Source organism: Pholcus phalangioides, unplaced genomic scaffold, assembly GCF_987345545.1.
Source record: "Pholcus phalangioides strain wild (caught in Gottingen) unplaced genomic scaffold, Ppha-v1.0 ptg000017l_1, whole genome shotgun sequence".
Classification (NCBI taxonomy): Eukaryota; Metazoa; Arthropoda; class Arachnida; order Araneae; family Pholcidae; genus Pholcus; species Pholcus phalangioides.
The window spans coordinates 54386969-54408468 of NW_028301610.1; the positions used below are offsets into that span (position 1 = coordinate 54386969).

General features: G+C 36.6%; 1 protein-coding gene across 1 annotated transcript in view; it reads right to left on the reverse strand.

Moving 5' to 3' along the window:
• The window catches only part of Usp47 (ubiquitin specific protease 47), a 507668-nt gene that overhangs the window by 80306 nt on the left and 405862 nt on the right, over positions 1 to 21500 (reverse strand). The window contains exons 26-27 of the mRNA XM_089246367.1: positions 14710 to 14801; positions 2736 to 2819 (exon numbers count right to left, since the gene is read on the reverse strand). Of these exons, the coding sequence (XP_089102493.1) occupies positions 2736 to 2819; positions 14710 to 14801 (176 nt within the window). The remainder of the gene's footprint in view (positions 1 to 2735; positions 2820 to 14709; positions 14802 to 21500) is intronic.

The window sequence follows — 21500 nt, forward strand, 5'->3', positions numbered from 1 at the left end:
GAAAAAATATTGGATGCCACAGCTTCTCCAAAGCCTAGATTTTATGGGGGAAAAAATCGAAAAAAAGATCTCTGGAGAGTCATAAAAAAAATCTGTGACCTTCACTAAACTTTTGTGACTTTTCAGGACTTCTGTGACCTTTTTCTCATTCCGTGACTTTCCTGTGATGGTGGAAACCCTGTTTTAAAGAGATTTATCATTATTATAAAAGATATTCTTGGCCAGATCAAACATAGTGTCAATATTAAGCATAGCACCAACAGGTTGCTTTTTTTTAATCTTCGGAGAGATGTATTCTGCATGGAGATTCCAATATTCAAATTCGACTTAAATTACATTAATATAGGGCGAGTCAGAGTTAGTCTCTAACAAATATGGAACATGGTTATAAAAAACATCAGAAAAAGAGCCCACACACAACCACAAGATTTTTTTGCTATGATACTTCGAAAGAAAATTACATTAACCCCGCATTATATTACACATGTTGTGAGACAAAGAAAAAGCATGATATAATGAAAGTGCAATATAACAGATGAATTCATTTAGGTTCTAATATGCTGTATTTTAACAGTTAATTATAATGAAAGTGCAATATAACTGATGAATTTATCTAGGTTCTAATGCACCATATTTTAAAGTGTATAAAGAATCCCCCTGATTTTTCGGGCTTAAAATTTGGAAAAAAGTTGAAAAGATATATCTGGAATACTATCCCTGCATAAGAAACCCCTCCTATTTTTGGGACACATCTTTTGGCAAAAAGGGGTTCCTTATACACGTTAAAATGCGGTAAGCTCAATACTTAACGCTGATTTTAACAAAAGGAAAGAAATATTTAAACGTGCAATATAATGGGATGGTTTTTATAAGGCACTTATTGTAAAGGAAAGCAGACACATTGCCCTCTATCTTTGAACAAAAAATTAATAACCATTCCAAAAGATATGTAATCATTGAAAATGAAGCAGGATAGGGAACAGCAATTGGCTATCCTCTTTGATTCAGAGGTAAACATGTGTCACACATTTTTAACGGTTTTAAATAGGTTTTAATGATTTTTTTTTCAAGTTAAGACCTAAGTTACATATATACGCACCTAACTGAAATGGTCCTAGTAAAGATATAGACACAAATTAATTTTTTTTCTCTTTAAAAGGTACTTTGACATACAATACAAATCAATCAAAAAAATTCTTTTTAATTGCCAGTTTTGTATCAGGTGTGAAGAGGTTATAGCAATAATACTGTTGTCACACTTTGGCTCGAATATAGCAAATGGGTGAGCCTGGTATTTCAAGGGGTTCTAAGTTACAGTATATGCTGTTAAACTTGGTGTATATGAGAAGGGGAAAAGTCTAACATTTTTGCTAGTATTAACAATTACTTGTTAAATTTCTGCAAGAATAAAAATGTAAAAATGTATGTGCATCATTCAAAACAATATATACATATACAGTTGAGCCCGGATATAACCAAGTCACACGAGAACCTGAAAAACATCAATATTTGATATTCGTTATAACCAATATACAATAAATGCTTGAGTTTAATTATCCAAATCGACGAACTAAAGGTAGTGCGATGGTGGTGAAGAGGAGATAGGTGCTCTTGGACGGACTTGAAATTTAATTACAATGAAAATAGGAATTATTCACAGAGGTTTGAATAAAATATTAGACCTATAAGCCAGTTATTATCAAATTGTGCATCACAGCTCAGCATTGCCAACCTTTGTTAGAGGTGAATTATCCATCTTGATGTGTGGCTGGCTGTTCGGTGCTTTGAAGTGGTTTTTTATTAGTCTATTCTGGGGAGCCATGGGTGGACTGAGGCAAGGAAGCACGGGTGGCGAAAGTTAAAGAATCACTGTAAGTGGTTTATTGAAACTGTTACAGGCATTAGTGGTCCAGGGGTTGAAAAAAGATTGAGACACTGACATAAATGAGAAATTCCGGTTATGCAGATCCCTCTTTATTAGAGTGGTTCTGCAAATGATTAAAACCAGCGATATCTATAGCTGGGGATAACCATCTTGCTATAGACGGCATTGACAGAATGCACCCATACCCTTTTTTGGAAAGTACAGTAGTGCTTCACATTCAGGCTGTTTCTGAAAGAGAATTTCTGATTTTATAAATCTTAATCCTATAAAAATGATTGCATTCTTACCAAATACTTCTTTATATATGATATTCTTAAATATAATAATTTGTTATAAGTGATAATTTTAACATTGTTCTGGTATTCCAGTATATTTCACTGCAATGAAAAACATAAAAAAATTTGTATATAAATACTATGTAGAATCTGATTTTATTATCAGCAGACTTGACTATATTTTTAATAACTGCATGCTATATAACACTTGGTGGTTGCCCACTTGGTGAATCAATAACCTCTGAAATATGTGCTATTGAGTCACCAGATAGAGTAGTTCCTTTTGAATAAAAGCACTTCCCACTCTACAAAGATGTTAAATTGAAAATTATTTAAATAACAGCAAACTTTCATGTGACAACATAAACATGCATTTATATTGTTGCATTTATTTTCTTGTCTGTCAAAAAGAATCCAATGATATTTCAGGTTGTCTTTTCAATTAATTTAACATGAATTTTGTTCACATTTGACATTGTAATACATAATAATTCAATACATTTCATACATAAGCAAGTATGAAAATGAGATTTGAATCAGGAATGATAGGATAATTAAAAATATAAATTTATTACCTTTGTGTCATCTGTAAATGACATCAGATTCTCTTTTGAAAATGAACATTCAAACTCCTGGTTACTGGAATACACCCTATAAATCTGAAATATGGATATATATTTTTATACATTAAAACTAAAAGAATGATGAATATAAGAAAAAATTCTTAATGATTATGCCAAAACAGTTTTATTGTCAGGATTTTAGACACAAAACTGTTGTAATTTGACCAATGCTTGGGTCTTCATAGAAGAGGGGAAGTGGGGGTGCTTGTATTTGGTCAAAAAATGAATACAGTGGAACCTGTATACAACAATATTGTCTATAATGGGAAACCTGGTTATAACAAAATTTTCCTTGGTCAGTCGTGGCAGAATTCCTATATACCCAATGTATTTTGAACCTGCCTGCAGCAATAATTACTTTTTCAGACATGCCAACATTGGCTTAAAGCTTGTCAGTAGTGATGAATGTTTAGCTTTGCATGGAGGGGGGTACCCCCCCCCCCCCAGGAGAACATAATCATAGTACAATAAAAAATAATCACTCAAAAATTTCATTACTTTTTAATTTTAATTGAAAGTTCATTAAATACAGCACCTCACTGGCACTGGAACCTAGAAGGCTCAGGCCTCCCAAAGCAACATTCTGAGGTCACAGAGTCCCTTAATAATTCATGAATATTCAATGCAATCCCAATCTGCATACACCTTTGTGGGCGTATATATGGACGTCTAGCAACCCTATAACCCCCCTGTTTTCTTCATACCAGAATGACCAAACATTCTTTCCAACACAGATTCCACAAGCTCAACTATGCACTATACAAATGAAGTCAGATCTGGACCTGCCACACTGAACTACTCAAAAACCTGTTTTTAGCCTATAGTGTGGGGTGGTTTTGACGGAAAACAGGTTTCTGCACATTTAGGCATAGAGTAGAGCCGCGAGTTTAGACACAGCTTTACCAAAGCGGTTGAAGAATCGATTTGGTAAACCCGATCTCTAAAACTGAATAAGGGCTTCACAGATTGCCTTCCACGCATAGACAAAACAGATAGGCTCACTCAAACTCTTTCATATGTGTATATGAATTCATCATTATGGTAAAGATATATGATAAATAATAATAAAACACAGCAAGAAACTCAAGACCCAAAGACCCAATTTCTTTTTAACGATTTTAGTAGTATTCAGAATGTCTCTTGTAGATCCATAGTTTATTGAGACTGACCGTAGAAACTACAGACAATCAGGAGTAGTGGGCAACTCTGATTTTTAGATGCACCTTTCTTTCTTTCAAACTGAGGACATCTCAGCTCCATTGCCATCTAAGGGCAATTTACTACCTAGTGAGTTGTGTAGTAAATGTAAGTGTGTGTACGTAACAGTCTGAGTGTGTATCTAGTGTTGTGTATGATTTTTCAGTGCTACCATCTATATTTCAAAAGTGAAATGTAATGAGTGAATATTTGTACCGTTTATAGGCCTGTTGCTCTCTGTGCTGAGACTTTTTAAAGGTGAGATCAGCTCACATTTATGCCTCAAAGTTGGGAACCACAGAAAACCAACTTTAGCTGACAACCTCTGTGGCGACGGTGCGGCTCGAACCCAGGTCTGTCACTATGACCACTCGACCACCACAGCAGCTTTAGATGCACTCTCTTGCCGGTAATAACTTTACCTCTTTAGAAAGCAGGTAGTATATTTTTATCCCACTTTTTTTATATTCGAAAATGACAACCCATGGTTCAAAACGAGAGATAAAATATTGCACACTCGTAAGAAATGATTGCAGGGTAATCTAGGCGAGGGGGCTAAAACAGGGCTAGCAATTGAAATGTGCACAGGTTTTTGTTGTCAAATCGGTTGTAGCAGGGGGATCAAGGTGGTGTGCCTGTCTCCTAATGGGCACTGTCGAACCAAAAGTTTGTTGAAAGGTAAAGTGTTGTCACTTCTTTGGAGAAACTGGTTATAAATTTGCATGCCAAAGTGGTTGAAGAGGTAAAGGTTAGAACTACACTTGTAGGCATTTTTTTTTCTTTGTGGTTTCCACCATTAATTTTTCCTACTTTTCCCAGTCACGTGGATGCTAGGAAGAGTAGAGAAATGTGAAAGCATCCACGTTGTTGGTGCTTTTTTTGTCATCTCATCTTAAATTTTATATCAGATTCTTAATTTATCAAAAACAATGTTTTAAGAGTTAAACTAATTGGTTTTTTTGTATCTCTACATCGTTTTTTTTTTCAGGTTTATTTTCCATGTTGATGAGTTAAAGCCTTGAATCTATGATGGCACAGCGCAAAACATTGCTATTTGAAAAAAAAGCTAAAGATAATTTTGGAAACTGATCAAGGACTAAAGCAAGTTTATGCTGAAAAAAGTATGGGATTTTCCAGCCGACGATGGCAACTTTCTTAAAAAAAAAGAAAGAAAATATATTGAACATGCTGTGGGGAAAAAGTAGTGTAAAGAAAAAGTAAACACAGCAAACGAAAATGATTTAAAGGTGCCATAAATGATGATGTTGACAAAGCTACCCTAAGATGGTTTCATGAGATGAGAGCACAAAACTAACTTATTAGTGGACCAATGATTTCTGAAAAAGCAAAAAAAAAAAAAAAAATTGTCTTTGCCAGGCTACAACAATTTCAAAGCTAGCAATGGATGGCTTTCCTCTTATTGTGAATGTCATGATGTTGTGTTTAAAACCATCATGGGGTGAAGAAAAGTCAGCTCCAGTTGATGATACTGTATCCTGGATAAAGGAAATCATGTATTCTCCAAATGACGGAATCGGTTCATTTTTTATCAGCAGATACCAGACAAAACAAAGACCTTTAAAGGAGCAAACTGTAAAGGCAGGAAGAAATCAAAGCAGAGGTTGACAGTCTTGCTGTGCTCACACAGTACTGGAACAGATAAACTGAAGCCATTAGTGATTGGTAAGTATGCAATGCTGAAATGCTTCAAAAATGTCAAAAATTTTCAAAATTTTACCAGTTGACTGCAAGGTAAAAAAGGATGACGGATGAAAATCTTCAACAACTTTCTGTTTGATGTTGATAAAGAGATGAACTAAAAGAAAAAAACTGCTCTTATCTTGACAACAGTACACCTCACAATTCCCCAAGTTTGAAAAATATAAAAGTGTTTTATTTCCCCCAAACTGCACTTTGATCCTGCAGCTGTTAGATTTGGGCATCATCAAGCTTGTCAAGGGATACTATCAAAGAAGGTTAGTTCATAATGCCATTTTCAAATTGGATAGCAAGCTCCTAAATCTATTTACAGTCCATGTGAAAAATGATTGTGATTGGGTCTCTGGAAGTTGGAATTCTGTGAAAGCATCCATAATCCAAAATTGCTGGAAGAAAGCTTCACAAAGCTTTTTTAAGAACTGGCTGTTGCGAAGATATATTTTGGAAAGAGAGAAAATTCAACTGCCCCTGCGGGGAATCGAACCCACGTCCTTTCACTTTCCGGGTGAACGCACTAGACTACAGAGGCACCGAACCTCTCAATCTTTCCTTGGAGCTCGTGTACACTGAAAGGGACCGTACATGGACGGCCGGACCAGACTCGGGCCAAGCTCACGACTGCTGACGGTGCCACCAGATGGCGACTTATTCAAGGATGACGTCACTCTTTGCTACCATACGAAGATACAAAGGTTTTTTAACAACTGGCTGTTGCGAAGATATATTTTGGAACGACAGAAAAGAGTGTGCTCGAGCTCCAAGGAAAGATTGAGAGATTCTGTGCCTCTGTAGTCTAGCGGTCTAGGGCCTTCACCCGGAAAGTGAAAGGACGTGGGTTCGATTCCCCGCAGGGGCAGTTGAATTTTCTCTCTTTCCAAAATATATCTTTGCAACAGCCAGTTGTTAAAAAACCTTTGTATGGTAGCGGAGAGCGACGTCATCCTTGTAGAAGAAAGCTTCATTCTTTAAGAAAAAAGCGATGAAAACATGAATATTGATGCTACCAAAATCGCCGGAAGAATGTGTAGTTAGTACAGCCAAATGACTGTAAGTGTTTGACGTAGCCCATGCAACCTGTATTTTCCATTTAACGCTGAAGAATTCTTAAATTTGAACAATGATGTGCTAGCATTCGGCAGTACAATTGACAACTATTTGACACTTTACGGGATTTTGTTTCACCATTACAGAATGTTTCTGATGTGCATCTGAACCCGTTAGATGGGCTCAAACATGTGTGTATGCAAGTGTCATTTGCATTAGAGTGACAATCAGCTGTATAAGCTTTTTTAATGCAAATAAGATTCTGAAATACTTAACCTAATAAACATGGCTCTAAATTTGTTTAACACCTTCACAAATTTGATTAGCTCAATTCATTTGGATTTTCACTTTTTCTAGTACAAGTACTTAAGATAATGCTGTATCTCAAGTCATTTAATAAAAAATAAACATATACCATATTTTCCTGCATATAATCTGCATATAATTAAAAAAGTGGTTAAACATTAAAAAATGTGGATTATCTACTGCTGCAGATAATCTGCAGAAAATGATGTCATCAGCCACTAATAGATGACACAACCGGTCAAGTAACAAAGATTTTTTTTCTGCAGCTGCTTTATATATAATCAGGAAGGCTATTGAGATGGCTGGTTAAGACAAATTCATATAAAGGGGCTCTAGCCTGCATAGTGTCTGAGTGAGTAGAGTCTTTGAAAAGCAAAAACATTGTTTGTTACACTCCCTTTGTATTTTTAAAATGTCAAAAAGAAGGCGTATGAACTGCACTGTTCAGTTGAAATTGCAAGTAATAAAAAAAGAAAATTTTCTAAAAGGATTAGAAGTTTGGTGCAATCCAAAAGGGTTGATGAATGAGGAAAAATCATGATTTTCTATCAAATTGGTATATGACATAAAAGAAAAGGCAACATTTTTAAGCCAAATGCTCTTTTTAGTAATGGATTCAATGAAAGCTTAAATTCAAGAAAACGTGAAAGACACCTCTAAAAATTGTGGTACTTGTTTTTTGTCATACCTGGCAGTTTGTCTAAGAAGTCACAGCTTTTAGATTATGCAATAAACAAGTTGTTCAAGAGCAAAAAGTTGGATGACTGAAGGAATTCATTCCTATACAGAAAGCTGAAATTTACGCAGAGTTTCCGATGCTGAAGTATGCCAGTGGGTTAATGATGTCAGAAAAGAGGTGACCATAAAACTAAAAGAGTTCATTCACAAAATGTGGACATAAAACTTTGAACTCCGATGATTCTGACTCTGAAAATTAAAATCCTCTTGATGGTTATACATATTCTTTTGAACTAGATAAAGAACTGTTACTTATTTAATTCCAATTCAGATGAATCTGAATTCGAAGTAGGGTTTCCGAATTCCAGGCATTTTAAAGCCATCTGGAATGGGAAATCATATTTCCTGAAAATTCTCAGGAATTCCTGAAATCACTTTTTTACAGTTGAACCCCGTTTACACAACTCCCTCCATTTATACACCGTTATTTTCTGCCTCAATTACTCTTCATACCTTTTAAAGTTAAAATATTTCATTTATGCGCCACACAACGTCAATTACACTATGTTTTCCTGGCATGAACCCCATATTTTATAATTAACTAGCTGTTACTTGCAGCTTTGCTTGTGTGGATTTGCTAATTTGAAAATTACTCTGTGATGATTCCCCCATATAACATCTGAACACCTCATTATCCCCTTGGGGATGAAATTTCAGAAATTATTCAGAGTATATATCGACACTATAATATATAATACTAAATAAATTTTGTATTTATGGCTTCAGTGATTTCGGGACAGTGATAATTGCGCCATATAACCTTTGAATACCCCTCCCTAGGAGGCTTTTTTTTTTTTTTTTTAAACCGAGCACAATTCAGGTCTATTGCCATAGGCGATTTACTACCTAGTGAGCTGTGCCGGAATTGTAAGTGTGTGTATCTAACAGTCTGGGTGCGTATCTAGTGTTGTGTATGATTTTTCAGTGCTGCCATCTATATCTCAGAAGTGAAGTGAGTGATGTGTAATGACTGAATATTTGTACTGTTTGTTGCTCCCTGTGGCAAGACTTTTTAACGGGGAGATCGGCTTGCATTTGTGCCTCGAAGTTGGGAACCACAGAAAACCAACTTCAGCCAACCACCACTGTGGCGACGGTGGGGCTCGAACCCGGGTGCCCGCGATGCGAGTCCATCACTATGACCACTCAGCCCCTACAGCGGCTCCCTAGGAGGCTGAATTTTGAAGAAACTCTTCTCAGTGAGTCTAAATTACAATACAAAAAGACACCTAATTTCACATTTATAGCTTCAGTGGTTTCGGCTCTGCATGATTTCTTCATATGATATCCCTCTCTTATTGACCCCCTGTTAGGGGTCGAATTGCAAAACTCCCCTTCGTTATTTTCCACTTCATGAAGTAAAACTTCTGATAAATTTCATTAATTTCAGTGGTTTATGGCTCACATGATTTTTCCATGTTATTTTGAACCTGCCTTATGCACCCGTTAAGGGCAGAATTGAGAAAACCCTTCCTAGTCAATCTTCAGATCATGCAATAAACTTCTGACCGAATTTCATGAATTTCAGCTGTTTTGGCGCAGCGTGATTTCTATGTTATCTTTGAACCCACCCCTTCTGACTTCCTTAGGGGTAGAATTTTGAAAAAAAACCTTCTTAGCTGGTGTTAGCATCATGAAACAAAATTTCTGACTAAATTCATGAATACCTTCAGTGGTTTTGGCTCGGCAGGATTTCTCTGTTACCTTTGAACCTCCTTTTGATCACTTTAGGCAGTCGAATTTCGAAAAAAACCTTTCTTATTTTGTCTTTACATCATGAAATAGAACTCTCAACCAAATTTCATGACTATAGATTCAGCCATTCTGGCTTGGTGTGATTTGTGTTACCTTTGAACCCTTTTTTGACCCCCTCAGGTGCAGAATATTGAGGAACCCCTTCTTAGTGAGTGTTTGCATCGTTAAACAAAACTATTGACCGAATTTGATATTCATAGCTTCAGCGGTTTTGGCGGGTCGGTGATGATGAATCAGTCAGGACATGTTATTATATACAGGGTGATTATAAAAAAACTATCCCGACATATGGGCCCCTAACTATCATACCATTCACAGAAACTGAATGAAATTTTGGCATAAGGTATTTTGATGTATGCGCTCAAGAATGATATGGAAAACAACAGTGTCACTCTAACAGTTACGGTTACAGTGAGAAAATTTCGAAAATATCAACTGGCAACACAAAGTTTTTTGTATTGGAATGTGATCTCCATTGTGAAAAACCCTAAATAGCGTTCGAACGGCAACTGTAGCATGAAAATCACCGGCGGTAGATAGGCTAAAAGTGAGGACAACCAATAAGGACAGAGAAGCAGCATAAAATAAAGCATTTTATTGTGTTTCACAAATTTTCCACATGACCTTGTGGAGGACTAATCAGGCTGGGATCTCAGCCGAAGAAACGGTGTGACGAATGAAACGAACATTAATGCTCTGGTGCACGGCAAAGTCCTTTTTACTTTTTCCTTGCCTAGCTCCGGGGATTTTCGTGCTACAGGTGCCATTCCAATGCTATTTAGTGTTTTTCAGTATGGAGATCGCATTACAATACAAAAAAACTTGGTGTTGCCATTTGATATTTTCGAAATTTTCTCACTATAACAGTAACTGTTAGAGTGACACTGTTGTTTTACATATCATTCTTGAGCGCATACCTCAAAATACCTTATCCCAAAATTTTATTCAGTTTCTGTGAATGGTATGATAGTTAGGGGCCCATATGTCGGGATAGTTTTTTTATAATCACCCCGTATATTCATTATATATATATTATATTACCATAATATTAATGATCCATGCAATTACAAAATGCAGAGGGTTTACAAATCTTTGTATTAAAGGATAAATTTGCACTCGTGCTTGTGTACTTGACTCTCCTGGTGGCGGTCCTGGCACCATGTCCTGAATTTTATTGCAGTTTGACCGGCTTCGCAAAACTTATATAATTACATATTTTTCCTATTGCAGATTTAATTACATTTACATAGCATGTGTGTGTGAAATTTTATTTTCTCTATTTTCCCACAGTTAGCAAAGGAAAAAAAGAATGCCTTACCTTTTGTATAGTTTGAATTACAACTTGTCTATGCAGCACTAAGATGGCTTCATTCCAACTGTACTGATCAAATGCTTACACATTACTCTTAATCACTACTGATAAATATAATAATTCATACCCACTAACAGAGAGCATAAGCATTTGAGAATTTTGTGTTTTAAACTGCATCTAAACGTTCAAGATTTGTAGCTTCAACTGTATGAAGTGATTTTTCCCCCAGTTGTACATGTCTTTTTTTTTTTTTAATGTCATTTAAAGTCATTCAGATTGAAAGGCGATCATGGTCAGTGGTCATCCCACTTGAAAGTAAAAAAAGCAACCCCCCTCGCAATCTATCTTTTATTTTCGGGTAAGACTGCTTAAAAAAACAGGGGTCAGTTGTGAATGACAAATTCTGACCCCAGGGAAGGGATTCACGAAATTGTGCAACGTAAAGCCATAAAACTTCTTCTCTCAATCACTTGCAGGTGGTTATACGAAAAGGACAAAAAGGATAAGTTTTTAAGTATTACGGTTGCGTAGAGAGGAAAGGCAAGAAAGTATTCTCCATGGAAAAAGGGGCCCTTAAGTAAAGCCATAAAGTAAGGGGTGCTAATGAGTGAAGAAAATATATTATGTATTATGCATGTTTGACTTTGAATAGAAGAAAGCTTCCGTCCTTTTCAGAAATGGAGGGATCCCACACATAGAATAATTGGGATAGCTATTGATGCGCTATAACACATTAGAAATCACAACAAACCGGGAATCATAACACCACGCCCTTTTTTCAGCTCTTATCTCTTTCGTTCATCTCTTGTGTTTCCACTTCCTGAAAAGAGTATTAGGATTTCATAATAGGCACGGTTGCTAGTGTAGTTTACAGGAACTGGAAGCATCCTTCCCTCCACGTTTTCTCCCCCAATTTATTCTTCCTCCCCACCCCATCTCTTCCCCAAGCTATACTATAGCTATAGAAGATTAAGTAAATTTTCAACAAATATTCCCATTAATTTCATTTTCAGTATCATAGTGTCACAACAGTTATTTCCTGATCTCCCACGAATTTTTCTTGGGATTTCGGGAACAGGAAATTGCAAAAAATTCCTGAGACCGAGCAGGTGAGAATTCTCGCCTGAAAACCCTAATTCAAAGGTTTTTGATTGACTGTAAATATTATTTTGTGTGTAAATAATGCTATTGTTTTGTAAATAAATTTCATTAATTAGCGTATCCATGTGGATCGATTATTGAAACACAAGATAAGTTTTATTACTATTTTTTTTAAATCCTGTGTATAATACGGCACCACAGATTATAAATTGTTTTTTTTGTCACCAAATTTCGCATGCGGATTATGTACTACCATGGATTTATATGCTGGAAAATACGGTATGTATTTGTGTAAAATACAAATGACTAGAAAGACAAATAAATAGACTAAAACAAAACAGGTACATTATGACCTAAAACAAGTGCATAAAATTTTTTAAAGAAAGACGTAAAATGTCAAATCAATGATGTGGAATGTGAATCCTAATAATTTATGATGGAAACCAATGGCTTTGATGAATTTAGAAATTCAAGATAAATCACAATGGTCACACAAAATGACATGACACGAGCAACGATTTTGACCAAAAGACATAGCAAAATTATAACTGTGATAAGAACAATAAAAAACATGTTATCAATATAATAAAATAGACAACCTGGTTGACTCTCTTTGAATAAAATATATGATAGGTTAGGCCAGTGGTTCTGAAAGTGTGCATCATGGCTTTTTGGGGTGGGCACCTCCAACATTTTTCAGGAATGGTGTGGTTAACTGTTCTTATTAAAGCATACCTATTCCATATCATGAAGCGGTTCTTTTTTAGAATATTCTGGGGAGCCGAGGATACTTGTCCACTCAGTCAAGGGAGTCAGAGAAGAAAAAAATTTCAGAACCACTGATTAGGCAACTGTGTCCAATGTGTAAACCAGACAAGCAGGACTTCCTCTTTTCATTGGTTTTATGACTAAAAAAACAATGGCCAATTGTGGGCTTGACAGCCAGTAATTTATTATTTAGCCACCTTATTGGCATTTTGTCTATTCTGACCCTTCAATTTGTATTTGATAATGTTGCTCTCAAGCAATACATGAGGTTCTTATATTTTTCCAGTAAAGGCATTTTATATTTTGAGCTTGTTTCAGCATTGATGTTTCTAAGCAACTCCTAAATATTAAATTTTACTTGTGAGCTGTTAATGAGCTTTCTATAATATAATAATAATTTATTGACACAAACATACAAAACAGGGGGATAAAACATGAATAGGGAAAAACAAATACAATGGGATGGCAACATCTTTATAAATGCAGAAATACCTCAGGTATGCATGATCATGTCTTGTTTTGAAAATTGCCTTGTCACTCATCATTGTTCCTTACTCATTTTTGCCCCAGTGCAATATGGTTTAAGGGGGGATTTAGTTGAGGGGGAAAAAAACTGACGGAAGAAATTCTCACAAAAGAAATTTTCAAGCACTTATAAACACTTGAAAATGGATATTTTTTAAAGGGACTGCAATGATTTTTCAATGACTTTTAAAGATTTGAAAATGAACTTTTTTGAAAAGGACGGTACAAACCCTGTTCAAAATACACCATGGATACTGGGAAATGATGATGTGCTTCCAATCCATACTTGGAAGATGGGGGGCGAGTGAAAAGGTTCTTAATAAAAATGGGCAAGTTGCCCTACAAACCACAATTATAGAGATCAGGAATGAATTCTGTGCCTTCAGGTATGGTCGCTAGGAATTCACTTTATTAAATAATATGACTATCATAGGCTCCTTCTTTATGAATTATCGTCTGATTGAAATCACAAACCATTGTAACAAATTACATTTAGCTGACCTAAACCATATGACGTCACTCTGTTCAGAAAAAATATTTTTAACTTCAAGGTAGTGCATTAGGGGATTGTTGACCATATGTTGCATGAGTTAGAATAGGAAACTGGTCAGTGCTATTGTTTATCTGTTGGATAAATGTGACAGCGATTATAGTGAGAAATGCTAAAGCAAAGAATAGTGGATGCAATCAGACCCTAACAACGTCGCAACTTCAGAGAAAGGTTGTCATCAATTCATGGAAGGTGAACAATGAATGGTACCCCCAGAGTAAAGGGCCAGAAGATGCATGATATGCATTCAGGAAATGATTTACTGAATGAAATGATGGGGGGGGGGGAATGAAATACACATCACTGAAGATGATGGCAAAAACGTGTGCTGATGATGTCTGTAATATCTCTCACATCACAACTGATGTGCTCAACTCTCAGGCAGACTGTGCAAACATTCGTTAATAGCAAAACTGGCTTTTATGTACTAGTACTGAACTGACTTTGGGGAATATAAAGATAGAACAATATGTGAACTTGTTTGAATTTGTTGAACCCAGTCGAATTATAACTTAAGTATTTTTCTTTATTACATTGTGTGTACAAAAGTGAACTATTCTGCTTTTGGAAGTAAGGAAAAATTAACATTTTGTGGACTATCCTGAGCTTGGTAATGAGGAACAATAACAATTTGTGGAACATACACTTGAGGATGCAAATATATTACTTAGGTTTGTTACTTTGCATAACAAATTTGTTAAGTAGAATGACAGAAAACATGCATGAGAATCAGCATTTTCTGCCATAGATAGATCCATAATGTGATTAATTTTCCTATTAAAAGAATATGGTGACAAGGTTGCAGAAATATTATTGATAAGTAGAATAGATAAAAATATTATTACCCCAAAAAAAAACATCAATCACTTTAAAAAAAATTAGAAATTATGTATACAAAAGTGAATACGTACTTTGAAATATTCTTTCCCCACCCCCACAAAAGGTTCAAGCTCTCTCTTCAAATCACCAAAAGTACTGCGCTTATCAACATAGACTCTGAGCACTAAAAACAAAAACGAATTCATCAATTCACCTAATAGAGTAAGAAATACAGAAGTTATGCGACTGTTATACAAGCAAGCACATTTTTTTCTCATCAAGGATTATTTATAAACAATATTTATAGTATAACTTTGTCAACATATGGTAACATTTTTGAGGAGAATTAAGGATGTCCTGTATTAATCACCTCAAAGCAATATTTGGAGATTTCGCTGACATTTGGCAATATGTTTGGTAAGAACCACAATGTCCCATATCAATTAACCCAATTTCTCATACTTTCAAAGTATGGGAAATTGATATCCATCAAATTGGCCACCCTAATCATAAAGCAATAAAAAATTCATGAAAAGTATTTGATTGTCCTCTGATTATTTTTGTCAAAAAAGGTCGTGAAAACATCAACCTCAGTTGCAACGACTCCTCAGTTATAACGACAACATTTCCGTGAATCTTTGATGTTCATATTACAAAGTTTGGCTGCATTGAAAACCGTTTTAAAAGTTAATTCTATCAACTCAATGCAACATGGTGTAACAAAACAAAACCTTTTTTTGTTATGGTGGCCCTCTTACGCTGTTCCCAAGTTCAATGGATAAATCCGAAAAAAACTATTTTTAAACCTGTTGAACTTGCAGGGAAACCTAGAAGCATTTCACAACAATCCCAGCTTGTTGGGAGAATTTTATACATCTAACAAATTCTTATACCCATAATATTAAAGGATTAAAAATATATTGAACAGTATCACAAGAGTAAGTTTTTGGAAATACTACAGAAACAGTTTTTAAAAAAATCACAAATTACTGTATTTTGCAACAGTTCTTTGCCACCTTTTGCTGTTCAAAATTGAAGAGATTTTTTGATTTTCCACCATAAGATTCAGGATGGATAAGGCATGCAAACAAATGATAAGGAAGAATGCCCCCCCCCCCTTTACATATCTTAATTTTATGACTTTGAAATAAGGCATCAAGTCAGCATTCTGTACAAAGTCCTATCCATTCATGACAAGAATCAACACTATTCGCCCAATCCCTATTTTGTAGATAGATTCAGTGTAATAGAAATAGGATATATACATAGGCGTAAACTTATTGAAAATGTTGAGGGGCTCAGGCTCAAATAATGTAACCTTGTTTATACGACACATCGTATAAATGCAAAAGCAGTATAACTGGAACTTTTTCCATTGTAGGAATGTCCAAAATCTACGTTGCGAGATCAAACCGAAAATGAGTACCATATATACTCGTGTATAAGCCGAATTTTTTTGTGGAAAAATTCATTCCTCAAGTGGGGGGGGGGGGGGTCGGTTTATACTCGGGTCAGTTTTTGATGAGAAAATATCTATCGACCCCGCACAATCAGTAGTCATTTTTGTAGCAGTGTTCGAGAAACCGACATTATTGGTATGGGATATGATCAAACCCCCGAAAATGTCAAAGACGAGTCAAAGAAATCGAAAACATCATTGGCTTTGATACCAAGTCGGCTAACGTCGATTGTAAAGCCTTATGTAAGCATCAACAAGGCTTTCAAAGACTGTTTGAGGAATTTGTGGATCGAACAGATGAGTTCCGATGATAAAGAAACCACAAAAGGTGGTGCCTTGAAGAAACCTGACATTGGCCTAGTGTGCCAATGGGTACATGTGGCGTGGAATTCTATCTCCACCGAAATTATCATCCGATCCTTCAAAAAGTGTTGCATCAGCAATGCGATGGACGGAACTGAAGATGATATCCTCTTTTAAAGTGATAATGGCGATGACAGCATACCCATCATAGGGGTGATTATGCACCCTCTATGATGATCTGATGGATTACGATGAGCTTGGAGACTCAGAAGAAACGGTTTAAAAAGTTTGAATCGTTTTCTGTTGTAAATTTCTGTAAGCTATTCATTTTCCATGAAAATATAAGATTTTTTTTTCTCTGAAATGCACAGATTTTTTGGGGTCGGCTTATACACGGGTTTTCAATTTATTGCGGTTTTGGTGGTCCTGAAGTAGGGGGGTCGGCGTATATACGAGTCGGCTTATACACGAGTATATACGGTAATATGGGTATGGTCCCCTCTCACAGCGCGACGGCATATTGGACACGAGGCAGTTGAGAAGTCCCTATGGCAATCGATGGCCCACTCCTGCAGCAACGAAGTTTTAAGTTCTGGGATGGTGAGATGCAATTGCCCTCCCAAGAGCATCCCAGACATGTTCTATAGGGTTTAGGTCAGGAGATCTGGCTGGCAAATCCATGCACCGAATATCCTCACTTTCCAGATAATCGTTGACCAGGTGAACCCGATATGGACGAGCGTTGTCGTCCATGAACAGGAACCGAGGGTCAACTGCATCCTGAAAAGTCTTATATAGGACTGTAAGACCTCCATACCTCCTAGCAGTCACAGACCCTCTGCCAAACACATGCCCTGATCCATTTCCCTGATGTGGGAGGGGTGGCAGCGGGTACGTCGAATAATCAGTGTCTAGGCTAAATCAAGACTTATCTGTGAAGAGCACGGTGCTGTCTGCACCATACTGAACGCCCTCTCTTGTGTGCTGCAGTTAGTGGGATGCAAACAGTGGGTCTTATGGCATAAAGCCTTTGGGCAACAGTAAACCATGAAACTCGAGTTCCAGTGGCTCATGTGAGAGATGTGATGCTGTAGCAGTCCTGTGACGCAGCGCTTAAAGTGCCAAATAACGATCTTCATTGGTCGTCGTGGTTGTTCGACGACCTTGTCCAGGTCTCGATATGGATCAAGTGTCCTGAAACTGTTTCCACAAATTGCAGACGATACTAGGCATAACATCGAGCTCTGTAGCCACCTGCACTTGTGATTGCCCTGCCTCCAATCTACTGACGATTCTCCATCTCATTCTGTCTTCCATACGTTTGTGGCTACTCATTTGACCTGATAGCTAATAAAATTTACCAAAATCTTGTGAGAAACTGTGAATGTCGCCGACGAGTACGAGCACACAAATCGTGGAAAATGCCCTGTGCCCTTATCATCCCCGCCCACACGCATGTGAACGCTTACGTATTCGACACTGAATATTTGCATACTTCTTCGGTGGCATTATTAGTGTACCTTTGGTGAAAATGCTCTTAATTTTGTACACGAGTGTAGTTACGGAGCCAACTGATGAAATTACCTTTTGAAGTTTATAGGTATCGACCTGACCGCTTGTTTTTGATTAAATAAGGCATATCCCAGGATGTAAATCTCGGAAAACGTTTTAACATAATTTAACGAAACAATGTTAAAATATTGTAGCGTTGATTGAAGTGTGCGGGGCAATAGATGACTAGAAACGATTGCATCGAGAATGCATCACCACCTCAGTAATCCTTCTTGGTGAGTAGGCGAGAGCATAACCTGATTTGTCTGTTTTACAGCAATTTTAATAATTTTTTTAAAATTATAAAGGCTTCATTTGCCCATGAAGAAATTAGGCCCTGTAGACGGGGATAATGTATAGAAATGTATAGCAACTAAAGCAAAACGTCGTACAAATGAGTAAGGTCAGAAACGTAATAGGGAGACGTATAGAAAGGGTTCCATTACATTTTCCTAAATGCAGTAAAATCTCCACAAATGATCACCTGTGCTCAAACACAAATATGCATCAGTGGTCGCCTCTATTCAGCGTAAAATTTCTATGGCGGAGCCCCCATAGGCTCCTCTTTCATTCATTTATCAAATTTACTGATTTATTTTATTTTCTTCAAGTGGCTCCTGGGAAGTGTACACGGAGCACTGGTTGAGAACTGCTGCTTCAGTGAAAAGTTTCCCAAACTTTTAGTTTCATAGCCCTACTTTAAAAATAAATTCTTTCTCATCTCTCGCAACTCAAGCTCACCTAATAGGATCCTATACTAAACCCATAGCTTCTACCAAAACTTTGGACTATTGCATCGCCCCCCTTCCCTTGATTATATCAATCATTTCATGTATTGTTACCAAAGTGAATGGAACAGGGGCGTAGCCAGAAATTTCGTTCGGAGGGACCACTTACATTTCGGGGGGGGGGGGGACCAAAGTGACAGAACAATATATCTGGCCATCTTTTTCCCTTTTTTTCAGTCATTTTCTCACATTTTGGGGGGGAACAGACCCCCCAAGTCTTCCCCCTCGCTACGCCCTTGGAATGGGACTGCTCCTGACCATACCTGAAGCCTGGGTGCTTTATTTGCTTGTCATTTCTTTTTCTTTTTTTTCAAGTAAAAAGTAAAATCTCTCAGGAGAAAAATTTGCCCATTTTTGACATTATTCGTGTATGCACGTGTAGTTTGCTTTTTTTTCGAGCAACTCTTTCTTTCTATTAGTGAGAGAGAGAGAGAGATAGCAGCTACAGTACTAATAACTAAACATTCCTAAATAAAATACATGAAGAAGTCATTTGCATGAGAATATGTTTTTGCAAATGAATATGCACAGAGACAAATAGAAAAGATGCATTTAAAAACGTACTTGAGTTTTGTGTGTGGTAATTTGTTCTTTATTTTTCTCAGTTTTAGTTTTTTTTCTTCTCAGTTTTGGTTCATATTTTGCCATTTTCAAGTAAAAAGTTTGGACTCTAATTACATCAATCATTTTATGTATTGTTAACAAAGTGAATGGGACAGTGACGTAGCCAGGAATTTCGTTCGGAGGGACCACTTACATTTCGGGAGGTTAACCAAAGTGATAGAACAATATATTTGGAAATCTTTTAACCCTTTTTTGGTCATTTTCTTACATTTCGAGGGGGCAGACCCCCAAGTCTTCCCCTCGCTACGCCCTTGGAATGGGACTGCCCCTGAGCATGAGCATACGCAAGAAAACCGATCTATGGGGGGGGCACAGAATTTCTTCAAGAATTTTTGAGTTGATGCCAATTTTCCAAAAGCATTTAATTTATTTGATTGTTGGGGGTGTACGTCTCTGCCCTTGAGCCTCATTTTAGTTTGATCATGGTCCAAAGTAGAAATATACTTTCATTCTCTCTCTCTCTCTCTCAGTGAAACCGAGCACAACTCTGGTCTATCACAATAGGCAATTTATTACAGATCTAGTTGTGCCGTTAATCTGAGTATATCCCCCAGAATCCCCTCGGTCCCCCAGATCTCATGAATCCCAAAATCCCTGGACGGGGTCACGAAAACGATTATATACAAAGAATGCAAGTAAAAAAATAAATACATTATATACATCTTAATTTATTCCAGGGTTGGACAAATCCCAGGCGTCAGGTCACCATGGGGACTGGAAAATCTGTATTGGCACCTAAAATTTTGTATATGTGATTACTAAATTAGAATCTAGGGATGGCTCAAAATTTTCCGATTTCATAATTAACTGTCTTCCAACATGGAAAGGAGCAGAGCCGCAACTAGAGAGGGCAGCCGGGTCTGGTGCTTTGGACCAGCATGAGAGTCGAATTCACCCTTTAACTGCTTTTTCTACATGCAAGGGGCGCCAAAATTCCTGCTTGCCCCAGGTAACAAAGTATCTAGTTGCGACCCTGGGAAGGGGTCATCAATTCCCAGAAAGGTTGAAAAAAGATTATTTAAGACACTTTTTTCTCGTGAAAAAACCATGCTTTGCTCCTACGGAATTTGGCTGGTGCCTAAACTTTTTTCTGATTTTTCAAGCCCTGTATTTACTTATATTTTATGACACAGTGTATATTTCTCTCAAAATCAAATTATATTTCACTTATTTAAGATTTATTTCACTCTCATATATTGAGTAATATATCAGGTTTTAAATTAGAAAAATAATAATTTTTTTTAGTTGCACATAAATTTCTTAATAAAAACTCTTATTTAAATATTGTTACTGTCCTAAGTACACAAGCCAAATGGAGTTTAAGTTTTTCTCAAATAAATTTTAAATTTTATTTAAAAAAATAAAACATGTAAGTTTTATTAATTTATTGATATGTCTAACAGAAAAAAAAATTCTTTTACTACGCTTTATTGATTATAAGTATTAGAGGCCTACAAAATACTGTATCTAAATTGTTTTTGAAGATTCTGAATAAACTATCATTGAAGAAAATGCTTTAAATGTATGAATTTATAAAAAATGTGTAACTATATTTAATGTTGCTTAATTTTTTTTGTCAGGAAACTGTGCAGAATCACGTAGAACTTGAATTTTTCATTTTTTCTTGTAAATGCAATATGTTCTACTAACAGAAGGTTATACTGTACATGCACAACCAAATGTGGTCCACACAAACTATAATATACTGTGGAACTGCCTATCTCAACATTTGTGGGGGGGGGGGTTTCAGGGAAAAACAAGGATTTTACTTCAAGTGGCTCCAAACAAAACTATTCTCCCCGTCTATAGCAGATTTTTCTTCACCACCATAATTTCCTTATATTCAAATTTAGGATTACCTATGGAACTGCTTCTGTTGGCGTCCCTGTTTCACTGATGGCCATCCATTAAGCAAAAAAACTTTTACCAAAGCCCTGACTGGCGGCGTCATAAAGAATGTAGTTTCTTTTCTCTTCTGCGGGAGACTGCAGGGGTTCCCATATGGGCAGATGCCTTCAGGTGACATATTCCCCACATTAAGCAACATGCATACACTCCCCCGTCCTTCTAATTAGGAAATGGTGCTTGTATTCACAAAACCTGCATTGAAGCAGCCGAAACTGAACCCTATTGAAATGCTCTTTGTCAGCTATGGAAG